The 24521-nt window shown below is 32.8% G+C and overlaps 3 protein-coding genes across 3 annotated transcripts; 1 reads left to right on the plus strand and 2 right to left on the minus strand.

Moving 5' to 3' along the window:
• Nucleotides 1–385: 385 nt before the first annotated feature.
• LOC132720163 (BTB/POZ domain-containing protein KCTD7-like) lies at nt 386–2161 on the minus strand. The gene is made up of 2 exons (XM_060704206.1): nt 1856–2161; nt 386–1308 (listed from the first exon to the last, which is right to left on the minus strand). Exons 1-2 carry the CDS (start codon nt 2051–2053, stop codon nt 601–603), a joined length of 906 nt encoding a protein of 301 aa, XP_060560189.1. The 5' UTR covers nt 2054–2161; the 3' UTR covers nt 386–600.
• A 3042-nt stretch (nt 2162–5203) lies between these two features.
• LOC132720161 (uncharacterized) lies at nt 5204–11599 on the plus strand. Its single transcript, XM_060704204.1, has 6 exons — nt 5204–5341; nt 7074–7255; nt 9135–9298; nt 9639–9818; nt 10386–10994; nt 11257–11599. The coding sequence occupies exons 1-6, from the start codon at nt 5204–5206 to the stop codon at nt 11511–11513; spliced, it is 1530 nt and encodes a 509-aa protein (XP_060560187.1). The 3' UTR covers nt 11514–11599.
• A 2378-nt stretch (nt 11600–13977) lies between these two features.
• On the minus strand, nt 13978–14643 carry LOC132720162 (fibrinogen C domain-containing protein 1-like). The gene has a single exon (XM_060704205.1). It carries the CDS (start codon nt 14641–14643, stop codon nt 13978–13980), a length of 666 nt encoding a protein of 221 aa, XP_060560188.1.
• Between the last annotated feature and the right edge of the window lie 9878 nt (nt 14644–24521).

Raw genomic sequence — 24521 nt, forward strand, 5'->3', positions numbered from 1 at the left:
GGATGCTCAAATGATGATATGGATTGCCAATCTGTTAATAATGAAAACCCTAAATACATGTCAGTGCTTCCAGAATACCAGCTTTAGAAAGTTCGCACTATAATCCAGCCATAATTTCAAACCACTGCCTTGTTTCATTTTCTCTGACTCAAAATTGTGTCTATTAATCTTGCCACAAGAAAAATTACCATATATACGAGCAGAAGTAAACACCAATATAATATTATAATTATAAATATTTGTATAGAGCTCTATTTACATATATATCTGTCTCAATTCAGGTAGGACAACTGTTACTAAGACACTATTACTACAAGTGTTAGGTCATGCTAATGGCTAATCTCAGTCATGGTAACTGCAAACTTTACACCAATGCCTATTTAACCACCTTAAACATATAGGATGATGACATACTTCCTGATGAAATTACAAACAAATGTGCGTGGGTCAGCAGCTTTAAACTGGTGGAAGTATTGCATATCCCACAACAGGTTGTTAAATAAATATATGTAACAAAACCTGTGTTTGGACATTCTCCCCATCCCCATTTTAATATTCATGTAAACTAAAACTGACTTAAGACTGTTCATTGCCCACAGTTCAAAGCATCAAAGTTAATCGATACACAAACTTTTGACAGCTTTGACCGTGATAATAACGGCATTTTTTCTTCACCTCATGTGGTTTCACATTGAAACCATCATCAATAAGGTCATTTTCTAAACATTTTATGAACACTTCCTCATCAACAGGAGCATCCCATGGTCCACATTTGATATGAGCTGACTCCACTATACATCCATGATTTGGATTAAACGTGTTCACTTTGGCAACAAATTCTGTCTTGAAAGCGTAAATAATAACTTCTCCCATTTTAGTGAATGTTGCATTCTCCATTGCTATTTTTATCACATTTTCTTTAATTTCTTCGTAATTTGGAAATTGAGACTTATGGGCCTCTCGGACACAAAGGGAGACCACTGGTGGCATGTAGGTCAGTTTCTCAACAAGTTCATGAAGCCCGTAGTAACTTGCCTCCCTGTACAGCGGCACTGACTGCTCCCTTGGCGGTAGAAGGCCATTCCTAAGAAATTCTAACAAATATCCAAAAAGAATTCCATTTGAATCTAGGAAATAATTGCCATCAACATCTTTGTCCACTTGGTATCTCCCACTGAATAAAGCCGACAGCATTGAGTCTGGGTACTTCTTTAACGTTGACAGTCTTGTGACATATCTAATTCCACCAACGTTTAGCGGCACCACTGAGGGAAATTGGGACCCACTGCTGTTTACAGAGCTGTAGTTCTGTAATGGAAAAAAGACAGTAAAATGTAATATCATCACCACATTTTTGTATATTTCCCATCTTATATACAAATATTTAAGTCTAAGTAGGGCAGTGTAATTATTGGAGAAAGGTTTTGAAATAAAGATGAATAAAATGAAAAAAGACACAAAAAATGTTGCATAAATTTCCATGTCCTATATTGTGAACAGCTCCTTACAATAAAAACATTTATTATTAATGTAACTTAAAGAACCAATTCAATAAACCATTCTTTTTGGTACTCCCATAGTGGTTGAAACTACATGTACATTTTCCCATTGTACATTTGTAAATCTGGTGAACAAAGAACAGGTGAACTAACTGAATAAAAACATCCACACTTATCACCTATTGTTGCCAGCATTGTATTGTTATGAAACAGCATGTGTCAAATATGTGAAACTCGTGGCTAACTATATAATGACTGACTGACAAGGGTCCTATGTTAATGCGTTTTTTTACTATCCTTTTTTTTCAATACATAAAAACAAAAAGTTAAAGCAAATAATTTAATAAAGTACTTACATCAATGCAACGCTTTATTGCAGCTGTATCTCCGCTGCAATTCAACACTGAGTTAGGGCTCAGCGATCTAGCTGGGCTGACCCCATGATTCTCGTGGTTCTGCCTTGGCCTGGCCCGAGATCTTGGTGCTGGTCTCACTGGTTTAATATCAATTTCCTCCACTGAGCTATCGTTAGAGCTAGAGTCACTGTCATTCATGACTGTTTTATGTTCATTGCTTTGGAATGCAAGTTTTATATCAATAAATAATCAATTATTAAACAATACATAATTTCATGTTGTGGTTGTTGTCAATCTAAACGTCACGGACCATAGTGAAGCGTAAAATTTACACGTTAGTGAGAATCGCAATTTAAAGTTGCCCGACTAGCGTCCGGCCAGAGACTTGTAAATAGACTTGTCAAAGTGATAATTTTTGGCAATGTTTTTTTTTCTATAACGCTTTGACAGTAGGAAAAAACTGTCTGTTAAATGGGTCAGATCGTTCTCGCTTTCTTTGAAGTCCCAGATAATAGAACTTTAATAATAAACTGAGTAAAAGTTATCTGGTTGTCCACATCACGCCGTTATAAAAATCATGGAGCTATAAACATCTGTGTTTTTGAAGAAAAGTTGATATGAGTCTGAATAACTATGTAATATCTCGATGGCATAGATCGTTAACTTGATTCTTAAATAATATTCATTTTGCCGTGCGCTGTTTTCTACAAGCCGCGAGAAAATTATATTTAACCTCCGTACGTATGCGACAATTTCCGTGCCTGCTTTGAATTGTATCGAGTGGCTCCGTAACGTATGCTTATTAACCCATATGTCCTAGGTATGTTTTCGAATCGGCACTTAAAAATATTTATTTTTAAAAAAGACGTTTTCTTCGGTAGATTTTTATTGATTTGACAAATGTTTGTGTTATAAATAAATTCATAAAATTCACGGCGGATGAGGAGATCAAAATAAAATTTGACCATCATTCTCGTGCTTTTTTGTGGATTATGTCTGTAAGTCTAGTCATTCTGTTCGTTCTGGGATGTACTATCGTATGTTCCAGGTTCGTTATATGATTTCGAGATATTTGAGATTAGGTTTTTTTTTCAAAATCCCACAAACTATTCTTCTGCACCTAGCATATTCACCCATGCACGAGTTTAGATAAATCGCAGTAAATTTCAGTTCTTTACTTTGTAGTTTGTACGTATATATAAATAATTATACATTTTAATTGAATTGAATTGTTATAGCGGCACTGTAGCATCATAAATCACCAAGGTGCATAAGAAACAAGTTTAATTGTCATTAAATGTCATTATGTAGATATATAATGGTCACCTTTGAATGTACCATCCACCGATATTATAGTATTTAACATTAATTTTCCCTAACATCACAAGTTAACTCCAGTTTGTCACAGGTTGAAATATGTGTTTATGGCAGCAATGGCTTTCCTACGCGCGCTATTTCATTCGGAAATGTTCAAATTTTAACCGGGACACTCAAAAATTTCCGTCACTATGCATATCAACAACAACAACAACAACAAACTTTTATTCGCTGTAAGGCCTCCGGCCCATATCAATCACCGGTATACTTTCTAATGCAATGGACACGATATTGTCATAATGACAAATGATGAAATTTAAAAGGTGATTTATTTGTAATTAAAACATATTTAAAATGACTTCTTTGCTAAAGATTCGGCCTTGTTTAAATAAATAGCAGTATTTTTTTAGATAAAAAAAACAACAAATATATTTATAAGTTCGCCGTTGTATAATAGCAATTTAAGATAGCAGCCTACAATCAATTAGATGTTAATTAAAAGATGATAATTTATAACTGTTACAAGCTTAACAGGAAGTTTATCAAATTGTAGATTAAATATCACACTTTTCTATAGAAATGTAAATGAAAAATATTAAATGTACGGAATAATCCTTAATTTAAAAGTTTTATTCACATAAATTTCATAGATCAGTTTACGGAAAAAGATTGGGTTTTTTTCTCTATTTTTCTTTGTTTATTCAAAATTATTTTACTACTTTTCTCAAAGGTCACACGCCAAAATTATATGGTACACAATCTATCATGTTAGTGTGTCAAAGTAATAAAAGCTTAGTCAGGGAAAACTAGGTATTGATACATACACGTAAAAAAATAAATAAAAATAAAAATATATAATTCGACAGCACTTGGATTAATAGTTACACGTTAGATGACAATGCAGGAACCCATTACTGCATGAGCATTTTGTGAAAAATGGCTGTTTTCATTGAAAAGTCTCCCACTACAAGTTCAAATTGTTATCGGGTAATTAGTTAACGCACCAACATTTTTTACTTAATATTAACTTATATATTGTACCCTGTTTTTTCTTCTTCTTCTTCTTCTTTTTCTTCTTCTGCTTATTATTATTATTATTAATATTATTATCATTATTATTATTATTATTATTATTATTATTATTATTATTATTATTATTATTATTATTATTATTATTATTATTATTATGCTTTTGTTTTTGTTTTGATGTTTTTTTCTGTCAATATATTTTTGGATCAAAATTTCAATTACATACGATTAATATTGCGATACACTTTTAGCAAAATGTTTTGAAGAGATTAGCTGGACATTTGAATTCTTCAACATTGCATTCTGTTTTATCCCAACAAGGTTCCTTATAAAAAAAATAGTTGCAGAAATGTAACAGTATCTATTGTAAAATAACTCAAAATGAATAAAACTTTTTTAAACTTTTTTATTTCAATAGCTAAATTTAGGGGAAGTATGGTACAGAATTCAGCATCCAACTGTTTACATCTATTATCAGTTAATTGCTTAATACATTCTTGACCAACATGTGTTGAGGTTAGCAATAAAATACTGATAACGCAGATAATGTCTATTTAAGTTGCAAAGAGTTAACCTGTTATTTATACTGACAAAGAATATTAGAAATTACTTGGAATTATCATAAACTTAAACTGACTTAATATCAGGTCTTGTATGTCCTTCACTGTATATCATTAGTGTAAATTAAACCCTTTGTTGATTTATTCATCTCCAGAAGAGATTTTTTGATATTAGATATAGTTCTCAACAAGTATATAGCAATCAATAAATTTTAGATTTCTGTCGCCACAAAAAAAAAAAAAAAGAAAAAAAAAAGACAATTCTGTGGATTAGAATATTACCACACATTCTTCATTTTATTCTACTGTTGCGGATATTGTGTATAAAAGAAAGAAAAGAAAATGCCTAATAGTTCATTGGCTTATCTTACGCACATGCATAAAAACGCCCTTAATGAGAAACGTAATATTTAACGTTTGATTGAAATTACAAAATCTAAGAATGGAAAGGACGTTATTACGTCATAATAATCAACAACGTCATCAAAAGTTCGTAAACGTCGTATCTAAACAAATGGGCGCGTCATTAAATGCAAATAGCTTCATTCATCATGCAGCGTGTGATTCCACAATAAAAACAGTAAGAAGCATTTTAAATATCTTATTAAATATTATTAAAATATTGTTTATTTTAACATAATCATTTGATGTATATTTATATGCTAAGTACAAAAGCTTGTACCATGCATAAACTCGTAAATGCGGTAGATACAAAGCTGTACACGTGTAGATCTACAATACACAATAAATGTATTTATTTTTTCCGGAGTTTTTTATACAACTTAGTTTAGTTTTGCATTTCGTATTATTTTTCTTATTAAACTAAATAATTTTCAATAGTTGGCAAATCTGTCACCTACTTTCTTTGGTTGTGTAGGTGGCTGCATTTTTTGAACGTTGCCTTTCTGTTATTTCTTTTTTTTTTTTAGATAAAATGTGTTTTTTAGCATAAAATATATGTTAATGTAATGCGTTATAACATATATTTAATTTCTGATTTAGAAAAGTCAGCAGAACTTTACAAATACATTCATTTCGAATTAGTAATAAATAGTACGGAAGCGTCCTAATGCCAGTTTAACATGTTCTATAAAAAAAGATAAACTCCTACGTAGGACTTTGTAACTCCTACGTAGGATATATGAAAATCTAATTAGGAGCTTGAAAGTCCTACGAATGAGTTTAAAAAGCCTAATTAGGAGTTTAAAACTCCTACGTAGGATTTTATAAGTCCTACGTAGGATATAAAAAACCTAATTAGGAGTTTTAAAGTCCTACATAGGAGTTTGAAAGTCCTACGTATAGGGGCCTATGAAGGACTTTATAAGTGTTCTTCTACCTAGGAGTTATAAAGTCTTACGTAGGAGTTATAAACTCCTAATTCGGCTTTTTTATCTCCTACGTAGGAGTTACAAAGTTCCACGTAGGAGTTACAAAGTCCTACGTAGGACTTACAAAGTCCTACGTAGGAGTTAAAAAGTCCTACGTAGGAGTTATAAAGTCCTACGTAGGAGTTTAAAAGTCCTACGAATTAGTTTTAAACTCCTAATTAGGCTTTTTTTATCTCCTACGTAGGAGTTACAAAGTCTATAACTCCTACGTAGGACTTTATAAGTGTTCTTCTACCTAGGAGTTAAAAAGTCCTACGTAGGAGTTATAAACTCCTAATTAGGCTTTTTTATCTTCTACGTAGGAGTTACAAAGTCTACGTAGGACGGAGTTAAAAAGTCCTACGTAGGAGTTATAAAGTCCTAGGTAGGAGTGATAAAGTCCTACGTAGGAGTTACAAAGTCCTACGTAGGAGTTACTAAGTCTTACGTATGAGTTTAAAAGAAATTGAAACCGTTTTATTTTCACGGACTGATATTCGCACTCAATAATATCGATTAAATTTTGAACAGTATCCCAGTTGATATATGTAAGATTTTCAAATTTCTTGATTTTACGTTTTTGGACCTAAGTGGAGTCCCTTTAATACTTATCGTACTAGAACCGAAACTGATAAGTCTTTGCCAACGGTATAGAGCCATGGCAGTCTGTTCACCCGCGCAGACCAACCAATCACTATCATTTTGGTAGCTCAAATTTTGTAGTTTGATCCCTTTAATTCTTTACAATTTGAATGGACTGCTCCTATTTCAAAGAAGGGCAAATTCATTATTAAAATTTAGCAAAGAAAGAGTTTAATATTACATCGTCAGAAACTTATTGTACATTACAATAACCATCAATGACGAGACATAACCCGGGCTTGTACGAAGATGTATAAATAATCTAGAAGTATAGAATAATATAAATTATTTTTTATTTAGATGTCAATAAGTAAAAAGGAACTAGTGAACGTGCAGTTGAATGTCTATAAACCAGCCCGTGAGAAGTATATTGACTATTTCCTGGCTGTGGTCGGTCCCGGTCGCCAACTTGGTAACGAGGACCCGAACATCGCACCAAGATGTCACCCTGTCGGTCATCATTTCTGGACAAAGAAACTATGGTTAGTATGATCGTATTAACAAATCGTATGAATGCAGCTCCTATTTCTTCACAAAACAAGAACATTAACAAAACAAAACAAAACAACAACATAGCACCCCCGTACAAAAACCAAAAAAAAATACAAAAAACGCATGCATGCGCACACTCACGCACACACACAATTTAACCAAACAACCAACCAACCAACCTACCTACCTATCTACCTACCTACTTACCTTCTAACCAACCAACCAACCAACCAACCAACCAACAAACAAACAAACAAACAAACAAGCAAATAAAACAACCAGCAAACCAGCAAACGCCAAATGGTACCAATGAAAATAGAAAAGAATAAAAACATTACATCAGGGAAAAATCGTTTAAGTGCCTGTTGCCTGTAGTTTACAAAATATTTTTTTTTTAATTTTGAAAAGGATGATTTAATAATGCCTGTATGGAAGTCATATGTCGGTATGTATGTCCTTAAACGAGGACTGCCCATGTACGAAATCTTTGCTAAATGGTTGAAACATTCATTATAAAACGGCGGCATAATATTCTGTTCCGGAAGATTTTACGTTATATGTGTAATAAATAGCGGAATCCCTTCTGAGAATCTACAATATGATTATGGAAACAACTTAGTTTTATGGTATTTGAATTTTATGAAAATACTTTATTAGATAGCTTTATATACATGTATATACCCTTTAAGAGGTGCAGCACGGGACGCATAATCCGGAAGTTTTTGGAACGAGTCCTATTAGAGGCGAATATTATTTGATTCTCCATAATCAACACTGGTGCTATTACTGGTTAAGACACACAGAAAAACAAAAAAAGTTACGATATATATATATACATAATGCCAATAGCATTTCCTTATTGTGTCCAACAAACGTTTAGAATTAAAAAGGACCCTTCCGACAATTGTATACTGCATTTATCTTACCTGCCATGATAAACGATATTTATAAATATCTATCTTTAAAGTCGGATACTAACAAATATCGGTTTCAAACCACGTTTATTCTTTTTCAGTTTTAAAGGCATACACTGCCTCAGACATCCATATTTTTGTAATTCTTTAGAAATGTCAAACATGCCTTTAAAGCTGCACGCCTCCAGATGAGCAAACATATTTCAAGAAATTTAATATTTGGAAAAATATAATTATATGGATCTTAAGAAAAGTAAAAATATTCAATATTCAATTAATTATTTACATATTATGTGCGATTGATAACTGATTTTGCTGTATCAATTTTATTATCATTCTACTGCGTTACCAACGCAGTAAGAGGTATTTAAGTATATTTTGATAATTTACGTGGATTTTCAGTGCCATTTGCAATGTGTTATTTACTTTCTTGCTCACTTCACGATATTTTACTTTTAAATACATTTTCAATTTTTTTATGAAATTTAGCATTAATCTGGAGGCATGCTTCTTTAATAAAGTTTTAATAATGGATTTGGAGATGTTTGACAACTGAAGGTTCAAGAAACTTGCGCCAAATGAATGTACAGCAGTATGTCATTTAGGTAGCAAAAATGTTAACAAAGTACACGTAGTATATGACTTCCATACAAAATACCCATTCACTATGATTACACATGTATCCACTGACAATAGAAAAAAGAAGTACAAGATGGTTCATCAATGTGACAAATGTGTGTGTACTTATCTGAAACTGTATTGTTTATGAAAAATAAAAATGATAGCATTTATGACGCGTAATGTTCCTTTAAAAGTGAGTGAACATGTAGTCAAGAACATGTCACTTTGCTAGTTGATATTTTGATATTACATTGTTTTTTTTATATATCATTGTTTTGATATTACATTGTTTGATATTACATTGTTTTGATACTACACGGTCACTATTTTCCAGGTTGCCGAAAGAGTCAAATGTGTATTTCAAATTCCTGCTCGTGAAAAAGTCTACAAATGCGATAATAGAACTAGAAGAGATATTTCCCCACAGGTTGTACGTTGGTAACAAAGCACTTAACGTAGAAATGGTGTACAACAGAACAAAATTGGTGGTCCGCGAAGGTACAAATATTTGTATGAGCAATAGTTTATTCATATAAGAATTGAATGAATTGGTTTGTTTAATCCAGTATATTTAGCGGTCATATCGCTCCAATGTGTATCTTATTATTCAAATTACTTTAAATTTCATATAACAATACTAGTATTTTCCTTGTTTTCTTTCATTCTTGTTGTATTGCAAACCAACACATTTTCATCTTAATCTTAATCATTTCATTTTCTTATTTGCTTTGATAATTCAATTATCTTTTCACAAATGCATTCATACTATAAATATATAACATATGTAAGGATTTGAATTTGATGGAAAAAGTTTTATTGAGAATATAAATTTTCACAGTTTGTGATGGAAACCTAATGGAAAGCCGTGCCAGTAATAAAGAACCAGTACACATCCGCAGTTTGATTATCAAGCGCTCTAACATAGTGCACGGCACTCATTTCACGCCCTCAACAGATGCTAACCATGTGGCACAAACAGTAGACATTGCCAAGTCACAAAATGATGAAACGTGTAACAGTAAGTTTAGCTTTATCCTTTTTTTATAACACATGATTTAAAAAAGGATCTTTAACAAAGTATAAGCATTTAATGTAAATCAGTGCCTTCTAGAGGGATAATAATTTGAACATCAATACTTGGCCAAGTGGTCATTGTTAATAGTATTTTTAAACACATTTCTGTAGAAGACATTCGTCTGGAGGTTAACTTCGAATCTTTTTTGATAAAACAGTTAATTTATATTTAAATATTCAAGGATTTGATTGATAAGTATATAGAGGATATTGAATGAGTGTATGGTCAATACTGAATTTATTGAACGTGTTGAATAAAATCATATTAAACTTCCTATGCTCGCCTCTCGCGAGCATGATATTATTTTGGCCAGCGAATTCAATAAAGAGAAAAAATGCACATAATTATGCATTGACGCCTTTATAGTGTAACGCTAACAAATCACGCGTCTTTACGCTGTGTTTGTATATTGCTAATGAAGCAAGTAAATATATATGCAATTACGAAGTTGCAAAAGCGGCACGGGTATGTGATATTTACCTTTGCTGAATTTTGACATGTCATTTTCAGGATTGGTACAGCTTCATGACCACAATCAGAACTGTACACAACCGCTTCTGATAGATATGAAGAAATTGAGTGCACCAATACTACCATGTAAGGTGATAGAAAAAAAGAAAGTTCACACAGTTCTAAATCTCCAGGTGAAAAATACAAAGATAAATCTACCCATGCTGCTTGAACTTAAAGATTCGTCATTGGAAATAGTCTTCAACAGTATGTTTGTAATGAATACGTTGGTACAGCCTAGCCCATACAAAGCTCTCGACATATCTCATATGAATGACAAGGAGCGGCCCCAGACTTCATTACAAATCAGTGGTTCAAATGAAGACAAAGTTATCAGCCGTATTATGTGTGATTCAACGTACATGGATAATAAACTAATAAACGAGTTTATATGTCATGTAGGAAAAGAATCGTTTCAGCAAATTCAAGTACACGACAAGAAGAAAGTTCAGTTGGTTAAACCTTTTAGCGGCACACATTGTGACACGGAGCAGATATCTCACAAAGAAATGAACGGCGGCCCCACCATTACGGCATATAAAACTTCACAAGAAGTTCCAGCATTGCCAAACATGTCTGCAGACAAATGTTTTATTACTACAACAACGGGTATAAAGCAATTATATGTTTAGTTTTAATGTTATAAAATAATGAAAAATTATAAAGTTATTCTACATTACCACTTTTAAATAATCTATTATATTTTTACTCTTTATAATATGAGTAAACTTGTAATATTTGTTCGTTTTTTGCACACTACATATGACGACCAAGTACATATTCTTGTTTTCAATGACAACTTATATGAATCTAATTGCTCTATCTTTTCTGATTTGAAATGCATTAAACTATTAAAAATTTTGTTTTTCAGAAAACGGACAACCGGATACCTCCAACAAGGTAACAGACACATTACAAGTTGATAAAGCTCACAAGAAGGTACTTGATACACAGGGTGGTGATGTTATTGCAGACAGCGGTATTGAAGCAGCAGGAGCTTTTAATGATAAAGATAAGAAAAGTGGACTGTTCCCTTTGAAGACTAATTATTATAAGGGGCTCATTTTTATGGCAACTGGCGCAGCAGTTGTTGCCTATATCGGATACTGTATGTTCAGCGTATTTTAAGAGGATAACTTACTAACATTTTATGTGTCTTTATAAACATTTTGTGAAAAATAATTATATAAAATTGTTAAATTAAAAGAAATATTCAACGACTTAACTATCATTTTCTTTGTTTTCCTTCTTTGATATTGTAAGCTAAGTAAACATTTGTTTATTAATAAAAAACAACTTTTATTGAAAGAAGTTAATTCCACAATTTCTTTATCCAACTCTGAAGAGCACTAGATTTGCTAGATTTAACAACAGAAGTTTCCTTAAAAATATATCAAATGCTCGTGTCACTGGTTTTCGCGACTGTCAGAATTTACATCCAACATGAAAACTGAAAACAGCCTGTAATGGCTTCTTATATAGATTCTAAAATAGCCAAGACTGTCACAATTGACCATTCATAACATTCCATTTGCCATGGCAGTCTGGCAGGAAAGACAAGAATATCTTAAAATGGCAGCCATCTTGACAGGAATAATTTAGAAAATGTAAATTTAAAAAATAGTGCTGTCAAAACTTGTAAACAATACGGCATATAAGGTCAACATAAGTTCAACTTGGTTTTGCCAACGCAAATACATATAAAAGAAAGCGAGAACCAGATGAAACGGTATTTATACCTTATTCAATATAACATTTGAGCCCAGTTTAACATGGAAAGGAACTTGCTGTTATGAATATTTTATCACAATTCTTTGTAAACCTGTAAAACTTTCCCATTTACAATGCCAAACTACTTAGCGCATATTACTTATATGCAATAGGAAAGCTAAATACTTCGTATTTTATTTTACTAGAAAATGGTCTTATTATTAAATAGTACCTCAGATAATTATTGCTTACTTTTATATGTATGCGTATCTATTGCGGAAGTCAGATGGTGTAATGTTATTGGCTGAAAAGTTTATGAATATAGTTGATATCGACATGTCCGGTAGTAGTGGTTTAACTTCATTAAAAAGAGACAGCCTCGAGCGATAACTGCAAAACTACATATACAAAATTTGAGTATTTTTTAAACATGTTTTTTAACCAAGTACAATATTAAAATTTGTTTTTGTTATTGCTTATGCTCACACACTCTTGCATGAAACTTGCGCAAAACATACTCACTCAGACTTTATATTTGGTGGAGAAAGTAGAAATGAGCACATAACCTGGTAGAGTTTAACACATTATCTAAAGAACGTTCTTATATCGTGACGATTTTCTGTATAAAATAAAAATGGAATTACAGGCACATGCAGGTCGTGTTTATTACAGAATACATAACAAACGCTGAATGCAGTCAATAGTTTATTGAAGAAACGTATAACATATGCAGTTCATTGTTTATAAAAGAAATTGATAACAATCACTCAATATAGTTAATAATGTATTAAAGAGAGGAATAAAAAACTGTAAATGAAGTTAAAATTGTATTTATCATAACTATATTTTTATTATAGGATAAACTTCAATAAGATTTTTTATTCTTCAAATACCTTATATGTACTTTAATAGCAATATGGCTATGGACGTATTTACAGTTTGAATTAACTTTACTATTTTTGGTATACTCATTGTGTCATTTCACTTTCAATATCCTTAATTATTTGACTTGTTTCATTAGCAAAAGCAAATATTTTCTACTTCAAAGTATAAAATTTTTTATATGCAAATGATAGATTGTTATTGAATACTTGTAGTTTATTGATGTACATTGAGAAAAGTATAAATCTGCAACTTGTACTTTAGGATTCATTATCATTTTGTGATTAAGTTTATCACTTTGCTTGACATATATACATCTTAAAATAGATGGAACAATTTAGATGGGACTTAAATGATTAAAATACTATTCTCTTGATAGATAAAGAGAAAGGTCTTGATACATACATTATGTAACATTTAAAATTCCAGTTTTATATACTCTTTCTAGTCAATGCAAATCCAGATGTTTTTATCACTTTAATTATGTACTTACCTACAAAAACATATTATACCAGCTTATATTTAAAAAAACCTTCTTCGTTTCCTATAGACAATTCCAAAAAGTAAGCTAATTGTTATGAATTGAAAAACTGTATTTTGCAAATTGCGTATAGCACTTCGGTTGCATAGTGACCAAACAACGCATCATTTCATATATTGATAATTTGGAAACACGAGACATCCTTAATTAATATATATGAAGTTAATACACTTTTGCTGTTGTCATTTCGACATTTTGATAGTTAAGTAACTCTCTATGCAACATTACTTTACTGATGCAGGTTAATTGTCAAAAGCTCTCCCGTGAAATGTACGGGTATGAGAAAACCCCTCCTATCTAATTTACGGGTCATTTTCAGATGAAAAGGCCTTTGTCCTTTAACCAATTGACATGTGTTAAACAAACTTGCAAAGACCTGCACAGTTGAAAAGCTAAGTTTTGATATATGGATCTTCCTTAAAAAAGAAACGTTGAAAAAACAGCCATTTTTACAAATCCTTACGTTTTCCGTCGTATTCTCATAACGGTTTCTTTAAGCGAATAATAATGGCCCCAACACGTGGCCCAAACGACACCATTACCGTATTCTGTATTAGAACCTCCCAAATATAACCCATTTAAATTGCTTGCGTGACACGTTCTATACCACCAAGCACCGTTGTAATCAACAGCACAATTTTTGGTACCTCTTCCGTCATTGTCATTGTCGAACGTGGAGAATCTCCAACCGTTATGAAAGGCCAAAGAATCCGCACAGTTACCATTATATCCTGACACTGACAACCTGAATTTGTCAGTCTCGTCATTGATCTTAAATGTGGAATATTCGGCATAAGCTGATGCAGGTGAAACATCGTCTTTTTCAAACGTTTCCATTTCTATATAAAGTTCACTTTCAATTGTTGTAAGTGTATTAATGTATTTAAGACCAAGCCAGTACTCGCCTGTTGTGTTCCCAAATCCATCCACGTATTCATCCCAACCTCTATAGAAGTCCACAGATCCATCTTGGCGCCGCTGTATAACTGTCCATCCACCATTGGACATATCACACCACACGTCAATATTTACACCTTCCTTCAGTTGAATAACATAAACACCGTCTTCAGCATAGCCCAACTCATAGAGGGATAAGCAGTCAAAGACACCTGGTTGACGATGCATTCTCTTGTATAATTTATTTGAGCTCTGTAAACGAAAACATTATCAGTTGATGTTGGAAATGATTTGAGAATTTCCTTAGTATTTAGAATTGAAATTTCTTAAACAAAGAAATGAAAAGGCAAACCTTTGTTTGTTTTACTTTACTCAGACTTAAAAGGGCAAAGCCTATAATCTGAATACGATGTAAATAAATAAGACAATGCCTACCTGAATGTATGAGGTTAAAACGCATATTCTCTTTACTCCGTAAATAAAGCCTTTATTGGCATCAGCAGTTACATGGCCTTCAGTATTTTCATGTTCCAGATTACATAGACACGTTTGATTGTTCTCAATGTAGAAAAATGCATCGTATTTCCGTCTTGAACAATGATATTTACATGTAGAAAAGGACATCTCTTGCGGCATAGTGAAAAGTTTATCCCATTGAAATATATCATTTACATTTGACAACCTATACATAACTGTTTCACTAGAATTCGTCCAGTCTTCACTAAAACAGAATCCAATAAGTAAATAAAGATTGAGGATTTGCACAGTCCAAAATTTCATTGTGATATAAGTGACCAGTTCTAAAATTACATAAATATTTCTAGATAAGTCATGTGTTTTTCGAAACCGTTTTTCGTAACTGAACAAAATTGTTTCCTGGTTTTCTTTTTACATTAAGAAAAGACGTCTAGCTTATAAACCTTTTAGTGAATGATTAAAAACACACACAAAAAATATTTTTTTGAGATAATTAGATATGATATGGATATGTTGATAACTAATTAATCAATGGTTTGTACCCCACGAAAATTAAAAATTTCTTTTTTTGTAACAATACTTTCATTTTACAATTGTTAATTAAATGAAATTTTATAAGCTTCATAAGGTATGACCACCCTAATAATAACCCCCTTTGTAGGATTTCAATGGGCTAAAAGTACAAACAGAGCCTGCAAAAGTTTCAATTTTGCCGTTTTGAACTTTCTTTAGGAATTCCTATTTTTCTCTATGACAGCCGTGGGTTCAAACCCTAGAAGGGTCAACTTTTTTCTTTCCTTTTTAAAAAAAAACAAACAACAACATCATTTATGTATCTCTCATATGCCTTTTGGGAAGAAAAAGTGTTTATTTATAATTTTTTGATAAATATAGAAACTTATTGGCAAAATTATGCTTATAACAAATATGGAACCTGATATTAAAATCACTGAACTACACTATGCACACAGTTAAAAGTAATAGTTTACTAGATCATTTTATACGTTTGAAAACATTTAGGAAACTTTGAAAACAGGCACACGTTTTGGTAAATTTTAGGGAATTTTTTAAATAAGCTCTCTGTGTAGGAAAATGGTCAAACACGTGTTAAAATTAACAATTTTTATACATATTTCATGCATTTTGAATAGAAACTATCATTTTGCTTATGTGGATTGTTAGCTGAATGTTACTATTTGTTTCCAAAATTAATGGGAAAACGTTTTTCATAAGGATGATATTGTAGATTATTTTAAGGTTCATTATTCCTGACAGGGCCTTTCTAACATCTTAGCAAAATCATCTCAGTAAAAATTGTAACAATTGTGCAGATTCTATCCCCCTCTTCTCTAACTAAAAACTTCTAACATTTGGATATTGGTGTTATTAAAAGAAATTATATGTTCATGTTCAGTTTCTTTATTTTTACTTTTTTCTTATTTTGACAAGTAAATCAATAGGAGGAGAGAACAAACGTCAAATATCAGGATGGTTTGTAACCGGTATTCAAGGATCTACCGGTTTCGGCCTTTCAAGGCTTTCAACAGGATAAATGATCACTGAAGTACTAGAAAAAGGATACAGAATGTGACGTTTGTTAAAATAAATAGACATATAAATGAGTTTGTTTGGGTGTCAGAATAATCATGAAGTTTATATGTAGATATGTATCTTATAACGAGTTAATATTTCCCTACAGTGATATATTATTGTAGATGAAACAACGAGTTAATATTTCTTTACAGTGATACATTGTTTTTAGTAGAGTGTAAATATCATGTTTAAACCAGTCGCTGTATGTATACATGTTTAAAGGTCAGATCGTTTAGCTAGCAAATATGCGCGTTTAGTGAGAGATTTTATATCAGTTAGGAGACACACGCTTATAGTGTGAGGGGTTATTTTTTATTGGGAAGAGAATTTTGTTGTTTTGAAGAGAATTTTGTTGTTTTGAAGTCAGTTTTGTTGGTTTGTTGAAGTGGTTGAATATAATTGTGGTGATCTTAATTGATCAGGGTATATTGGTTGTAATTTGTTGTTTTGGTTGTTGAGTTATATCTGTTTGTGAAGATATAATTGGTTGATATTGGTTGAATGTTTGGTATTATATCAAGATTATATTAGTTGCTGCTCTGTTTTGAGTATATATGTAAATATTGGGTGCTTTAGTTTAAGTTGTTTTCTGATGCTGATTAGATTGTGTGAAGTTAATATTGTTGGATGAATGTTTGTGGTTTATACCGTATCTTAGAGTTGTAAAAATATTCATTTTTTTGTGTTCTTCATTTTGTGGTGATTTTATTGTTGTTTGATCATAAGTTGTTAGAGCTTGGGCTCGCCAGGTGTCTTGTTTCGTATAAAAGACGTATACGTGAAAAGATATTTCATATAAGTGGCTGATAAATGATGTGTGTTTGTTTTGGGTGTAAATAATAATCAGAGTTTGTTGTTTACATGTATATATTGATTTGAGATAGAAAAGGATAAAAATACCTAAAAAAAAGATAGTGTTAACTAAACAATTACATGCTAGTTTTCCAACTGAGAATATTTCACTTTTATGTCAGGCGGTGCTGCCCAGCCTCCATATCTTGGAAATTGGTTCTAGTATTTATTACTAAATCTTTTCTTAGATTAAATAACATCAAGGCAGACATTTCTCCTGACAATTTGGGGGCTCGTCCGGGATATTCTCTTTAAGTTGGAATCTTTTCTGGCAAAATATTGTTTGTTAAACTTTGATAAAAATTTTGTTAAACTTTAAATCATTTACGATCTGTTGGTAAAATGTAGCAGTGTAAAATGCTGTTAGGCAAAAATCGATAAATCTGCTGTAGTGTTATACAAGTAAACTCTCTGTACAGTAGAGTTTAAGTAGAGAGTTATATGTATAGAAGCGGTGACGGGCTGTGTTTAAAAGTTTATTTATACTGAAGAAGTTATTGCATTTTAGCAGGAGAGCACCCTTTGTTGAATACTGTTTATACGGTGATAGAATTAAGTGGTTTTTGGGAGACATTTGTTTCGATAGTTTGAATCATTGTGTTAATAAGTTTATATCGATGATAAAGATATAACTTATAATTTGTTGAAGTTATAATCATCAGTAATTGATAAAAGTTTATAACCGGTGTTCAGTAGGTGATTATTCATAAAAGTGTTTATCATAGTTGAATAGATAGTTGTTTCCGCCGGTGATCAGTTGGTTGTTGTCATAAAGTTTACATAGTTGTTAAACACTACATAAAGATTGATATTGGTCCCCTGGTTGTTACTGTTGTAACAAGTTCATTGCCGGTGCCCGGTAGGTGCCACTGTTATATAGAGATTAGATTTGGAATAACGATTGTTGGTGCTACAGAGGTACACCATTTTGTTGATTAATAAGTGTTTACTTTACGGGTTTCGTAAAAGTTTATTATTTCTTTAATAGTAATCCATTATTAAGCAATTATGGATTATGATAAATGGGTATCATTGGGAGAGAGACTTGGGTTGAAGGACGGGGAGTTACGTGATTATGTTCAAAAGAAAGAATCAGAATATCTTGATAGAGAAGAGAGAAATATTAGACGTGAAGAAGATAAACGGCGATTTGAGGCCGAGCGTAAAGCAAAAGAAGATGAACGTGAGGAAGAGCGACGGCGATTTGAGGCAGAGCGTTTAGAGAAAAAAGCTGAACGTGAGGAAGGGCGACGGCGTTTTGAGGCCGAGCGTCTAGAAAAAGAGGCCGAACGTGAGGAAAAGAAACGTTTATTTCAAGCTGAAGTGGAGATGAAAATGAAAGAGCAAGAAATAGAATTGATGAAGTTAAAAATCGAGGCTGGGGATCGCCTTGATACCCCGTCTAGCACCGGTTTGAGGCCAAGATTGCCTAAATTTGAAGAGTCTAAAGATGACATAGATGCTTATATTGAGCGTTTTGAAAGGTTTTCCATTAGTCAAGGATGGAAAGAAGACACTTGGGCAATAAGCTTAAGTTCTTTATTAACGGGGAAAGGTCTTGAAGTTTACACTAGTATGCCTCCTGAGCAAGCATCAGATTATCAAGAATTAAAAACAGCAGTTTTGAAAAGATACCAATTAACAGAAGACGGTTTCAGAAATAAATTTAGAGAGAGTAAGCCGGAACAAGGGGAGACTGTAAACCAATTTATGGCTCGCTTAGATAGGTACTTTAGTAGATGGACAGAAATGGCTGATGCTGCGGATACAGTTGATAAATTGAAAGACCTTATTATTAGAGAGCAATTTGTCAAAGTTTGTTCAACGGAGTTAGCTCTTTTTCTTAAGGAAAGAAAGCCTAAGGATCGTAGAGATGTCATCTCTTTGGCTGAACAATACTTAGAGGCTCATGGCGGTACAATTACAAATAGTAAAAACTCAAAAATTGCCAGCTTTTCAAATAAATTACCAATACGCCTTAATCAAGGTAATTTATCGAAACCAATACAGCACTATCACAGAGAAAATAGAAAAGTTACATGCTTCATATGTAATAGAGAGGGTCATGTGGCCAGAGATTGTCGAGATCAGACTAAGAAAAGATATGGGGCTGCTGCAATGTCATATGGAGAGCAAAATAGAAATTACTTTAAAACAAATCGGGATTCTTCACCAAGGAACTGGCGTAGTAGGCCTGGAGAAAATAGACGTGATTGGAGATCAGATGATAAGAAAGTATCGGGATTATGTATGTCAATTTCTCCAACAAGTTCTTATGATGGTTGTATTGAAGAGGGAAAACTTAAATTAGCCAATGGTAATTCTGTGCCTGTCATTACAAGTAGCTGTTCAATTGAATCATTAGAAGGTGAACGTCAATTGGATTTGAAACTAGGATATGTTGGTAATCAAGAGGTGAAAGTTCTTAGAGACACTGGTTGCGAGTTAGCAGTAGTTAGAAAGAAGTTAGTGGAAGAAGATCAAGTGCTGAATAAAAATTGTGTCATGATAGCAATAGATGGTCGGGCCAGATTGGTACCTATGGCAAAAATAGACATTGATACACCTTATTATAAGGGTAAAATAGAAGCTATGGTTTTAGAGTCAGCAATTTGTGACTTAGTCTTGGGCAATATTCAGGGTGTACTTGATAAGCCAAATGAGAAGTGGGTTAGCCGAGAAGTAACAAACATAGCTGCTGTTGTTACTAGAGCACAGGCCGAGAAAGAGAAGAAAGCAATGAAACCTCTTAAAGTTCCAAAGGTCGAAGATAACGAAATTACGGTAGATGTTCTTAAGAAAGAACAATCAAATGACAATACGTTACAGCGTTTGTGGCAGTATGCTAGGGAAAATAAGATCATGAAAACAAAAAGTGGTAATAAATTTAGATATGAAGTAGAAAAAGATGTGTTGTATAGAATATTTGAGACGGTGAAAGGTGACTTGAAGTCTGAAATAAGACAAATAGTTGTTCCTAGTAAATATCACAAAAGAGTTATGTCATTAGCTCATGAATCTATAGTGGGTGGGCATTTGTCTGTACGCAAGACTTTAGACAGGATACAGTCTAGTTTTCACTGGCCAGGTATTTCTAGTGATATTACTAGATTTTGTCGTTCCTGTGACATTTGTCAGAAGACGGTGCCCAGGGGTAGACTTCAGAAAGCTCCTTTAGGTGAAATGCCTATTATTGATACTCCGTTCCAGAGAATTGCGGTTGATTTGATAGGGCCAATAACACCTGTATCGGAAAAGGGAAATAGGTACATACTAACTGTAGTTGATTATGCTACACGTTACCCAGAAGCTGTTGCTTTACCAAGAATTGAGACTCAAAATATAGCTGAAGCATTGTTAGATATTTTTGCAAGAGTAGGTTTCCCATCGGAAATACTTAGTGATAGGGGAAGTCAGTTCACGTCACAACTTATGGAAGAAGTTTGTAGGCTAGTATCACTAAAACAGTTGTTTACGACCCCTTACAATCCAAAATGTAATGGTCTTTGTGAAAGAATGAATGGTATTTTAAAAAGCATGTTGAAGAAGATGTGCCAAGAACGACCTAAGGATTGGGATAGATATTTGTCTGCGGTTCTCTTTGCATACAGAGAAGTCCCTCAGTCAAGTACAGGGTTCTCACCATTTGAACTTCTATATGGAAGAACTGTTAGAGGTCCCATGCAAGCATTAAAAGAATTATGGACAGAGACAGAAGTACCAGAGACACGTAATACGTATGAGTACGTACTAGATTTGAGAAATAGATTAGAACAAACATGCAAGATTGCTAGAGAGAATCTCACCAACTCACAAGAAGAGTATAAACATCACTATGATAAGAAAACACGACCAAGAAGTCTTAAGAAAGGAGACAAAGTTTTATTGCTCCTGCCTTCAACACACAATAAACTGATGTTACAATGGAAAGGTCCATTTGTTGTTTGTGAAGCAGTTAACAAGTTTGACTACAAAGTGAAAGTAGGTGATAGAATTGGGATGTACCACATAAATCTTCTGAAGAAATACGAAGAAAGAGAAGATAGAATTTGTGCGAGTGTAGCTGTAATAGAAGCTGAAAATAATGATGATACTGGGGTAGTTGATGATGAAAATCTTTTAGAACTAGTAGACACACAGGGTGAAGAGACGTACATAGATGTTAATGTTAATGATCAATTAACACTTGAACAAAAATCAGAAGTAAATACGTTGCTTCAAGAATTTAAGGATATTTTTACTGACGTTCCTGGAACTACAGATCTTGAATCTCACAAGATTGAGTTGACTGACAAAACATGAATTCGTGTTAGACAATATACGACACCATATGCAAAAAGGACAGCAGTAGAGGATGAAATTAAGAAAATGCTTGAATGTGGTATCATCGAACCAGCAAATTCTGATTATAATTCTCCAATTGTTTTGGTGAAGAAAAAGGATAATACAAACCGTTTTTGTATTGACTTCAGACGACTCAACTCTGTAACAAAGTTTGATACAGAACCAATGGGTAATGTTGAGGATGTGATGGCAAAGCTAAAAGAAGATAAGTTCTTCACAAAAATTGATTTGACCAAAGGTTTTTGGCAAATACCAATTGAAGCAAAAATCAAGACATCTCACAGCATTTTCTACAACAGAAGGTAGTTACCAATTCAGAAAGATGCCATTTGGAATGGTCAATTCTGGTGCAACATTTAATAGAATGATGCGGAAGTTGCTTTCCGGAGTGAATGATACTGATAACTATGTTGACGATGTTCTTGGACATACGGTTACATGGGAGAGACACATGAAGATGTTGAGACAATTGTTCGAAAGAATACGAAACGCAAAGATCACAGTTAAGCCTTCTAAATGTATGATTGGGTTTGAAAGTATACCATTTACCGGTCATGTTGTTGGCAAAGGACAAATGCAAATGGAAGATGACAAATTAGTCAAAATTAGAGACGCTATGCGACCAGAGTCAAAGAAGCAACTGAGGTCATTTCTTGGTCTAGCTGGATACTACAGAAAATTCATTGCTTCATTTGCAGAAATTGCTTCACCCTTGACTGATCTTACGAAGAAAGGACAGCCAATTAAAATCATATGGAAACCAGAACATGAAAAAGCCTTTACGACATTGAAGCAAGTACTGACACGATCACCAATACTACGACTTCCAGACTTTTCAAAGTCATTTGTTTTGCAATGTGATGCCTCAGATACCGGAGTTGGCGCGGTACTTCTTCAACAGTTTGATGATGGTCTGCTTCCAATAGCTTACGCGAGTAAGAAATTGTTGAATCGAGAAAGAAACTACTCGGTTATCGAAAGGGAATGTCTTGCGATGGTATTTGGAATAAAGAAATTCAACAAGTATTTGTACGGAAAGAATTTGAGCTACATACAGACCATGCTCCTTTAACGTATATTCAGAAATGTAAAGTTGAAAGTGGCCGCATAATGAGATGGGCATTATTTCTACAGAACTATAAGTTTAGAATAGTAGCTGTGAAAGGAAAGGACAACGTGTGTGCAGATTACCTAAGTAGACTCGATACTTGAAAAGAGACATTGTAGATTATTCATTTTGTTTGAAAACAGTGGAGTGTTTTCTTGAGTAGGGGCTGTCAGAATAATCATGAAGTTTATATGTAGATATGTATCTTATAACGAGTTAATATTTCCCTACAGTGATATATTATTGTAGATGAAACAACGAGTTAATATTTCTTTACAGTGATACATTGTTTTTTAGTAGAGTGTAAATATCATGTTTAAACCAGTCGCTGTATGTATACATGTTTAAAGGTCAGATCGTTTAGCTAGCAAATATGCGCGTTTAGTGAGAGATTTTATATCAGTTAGGAGACACACGCTTATAGTGTGAGGGGTTATTTTTTATTGGGAAGAGAATTTTGTTGTTTTGAAGAGAATTTTGTTGTTTTGAAGTCAGTTTTGTTGGTTTGTTGAAGTGGTTGAATATAATTGTGGTGATCTTAATTGATCAGGGTTTATTGGTTGTAATTTGTTGTTTTGGTTGTTGAGTTATATCTGTTTGTGAAGATATAATTGGTTGATATTGGTTGAATGTTTGGTATTATATCAAGATTATATTAGTTGCTGCTCTGTTTTGAGGATATATGTAAATATTGGGTGCTTTAGTTTAAGTTGTTTTCTGATGCTGATTAGATTGTGTGAAGTTAATATTGTTGGATGAATGTTTGTGGTTTATACCGTATCTTAGAGTTGTAAAAATATTCATTTTTTTGTGTTCTTTATTTTGTGGTGATTTTATTGTTGTTTGATCATAAGTTGTTAGAGCTTGGGCTCGCCAGGTGTCTTGTTTCGTATAAAAGACGTATACGTGAAAAGATATTTCATATAAGTGGCTGATAAATGATGTGTGTTTGTTTTGGGTGTAAATAATGATCAGAGTTTGTTGTTTACATGTATATATTGATTTGAGATAGAAAAGGATAAAAATACCTAAAAAAAAAAGATAGTGTTAACTAAACAATTACATGCTAGTTTTCCAACTGAGAATATTTCACTTTTATGTCAGGCGGTGCTGCCCAGCCTCCATATCTTGGAAATTGGTTCTAGTATTTATTACTAAATCTTTTCTTAGATTAAATAACATCAAGGCAGACATTTCTCCTGACATTGGGCAAATGCTGGTTAACCTCACATCATATCTATGTCAATGACCATTTCTACAGCATTGTTAAAATGTACATATTCATCTAAAATGATTGTTATATAGTTACTGAGAAGAAATTAGCCGGCTTCAGTATTTACAAACTAAATTTCTTCATTTTATGAGTAAATGTGTTGACGTTAGTTGATATTTCCTTCTGTAGTTGTTTCCTTTATGTAAATTTGTAACAAATGCTTATATTAAAATCTGGTAGGTGCTTAAGCTGCTGGTTCTTTCAATCCAAAATGAGGTTTGAATGGTTTTAGTTAGTTCAAAATATCTCAAATCTGATTAAATAGCTGTTTGTCTTTTCATAAATGTTCAAAAAAGTTATGTCCAAGGTAAATTTCTATATTTAGGACCATGGTGGAAGAATCTAATTCCTCGCGAAAATATATTAATGTGGCCATGTTATTTCCAATTTTCTACATAGTTTTCATTAATGTAAATATAAGTTTACTATCTATCGTATTTTTCCAAGAGTTATGTTTAT

This window comes from Ruditapes philippinarum, unplaced genomic scaffold (genome assembly GCF_026571515.1).
Source record: "Ruditapes philippinarum isolate M1 unplaced genomic scaffold, ASM2657151v2 ctg11238_1_1_1_1, whole genome shotgun sequence".
Lineage (NCBI taxonomy): Eukaryota > Metazoa > Mollusca > Bivalvia > Venerida > Veneridae > Ruditapes > Ruditapes philippinarum.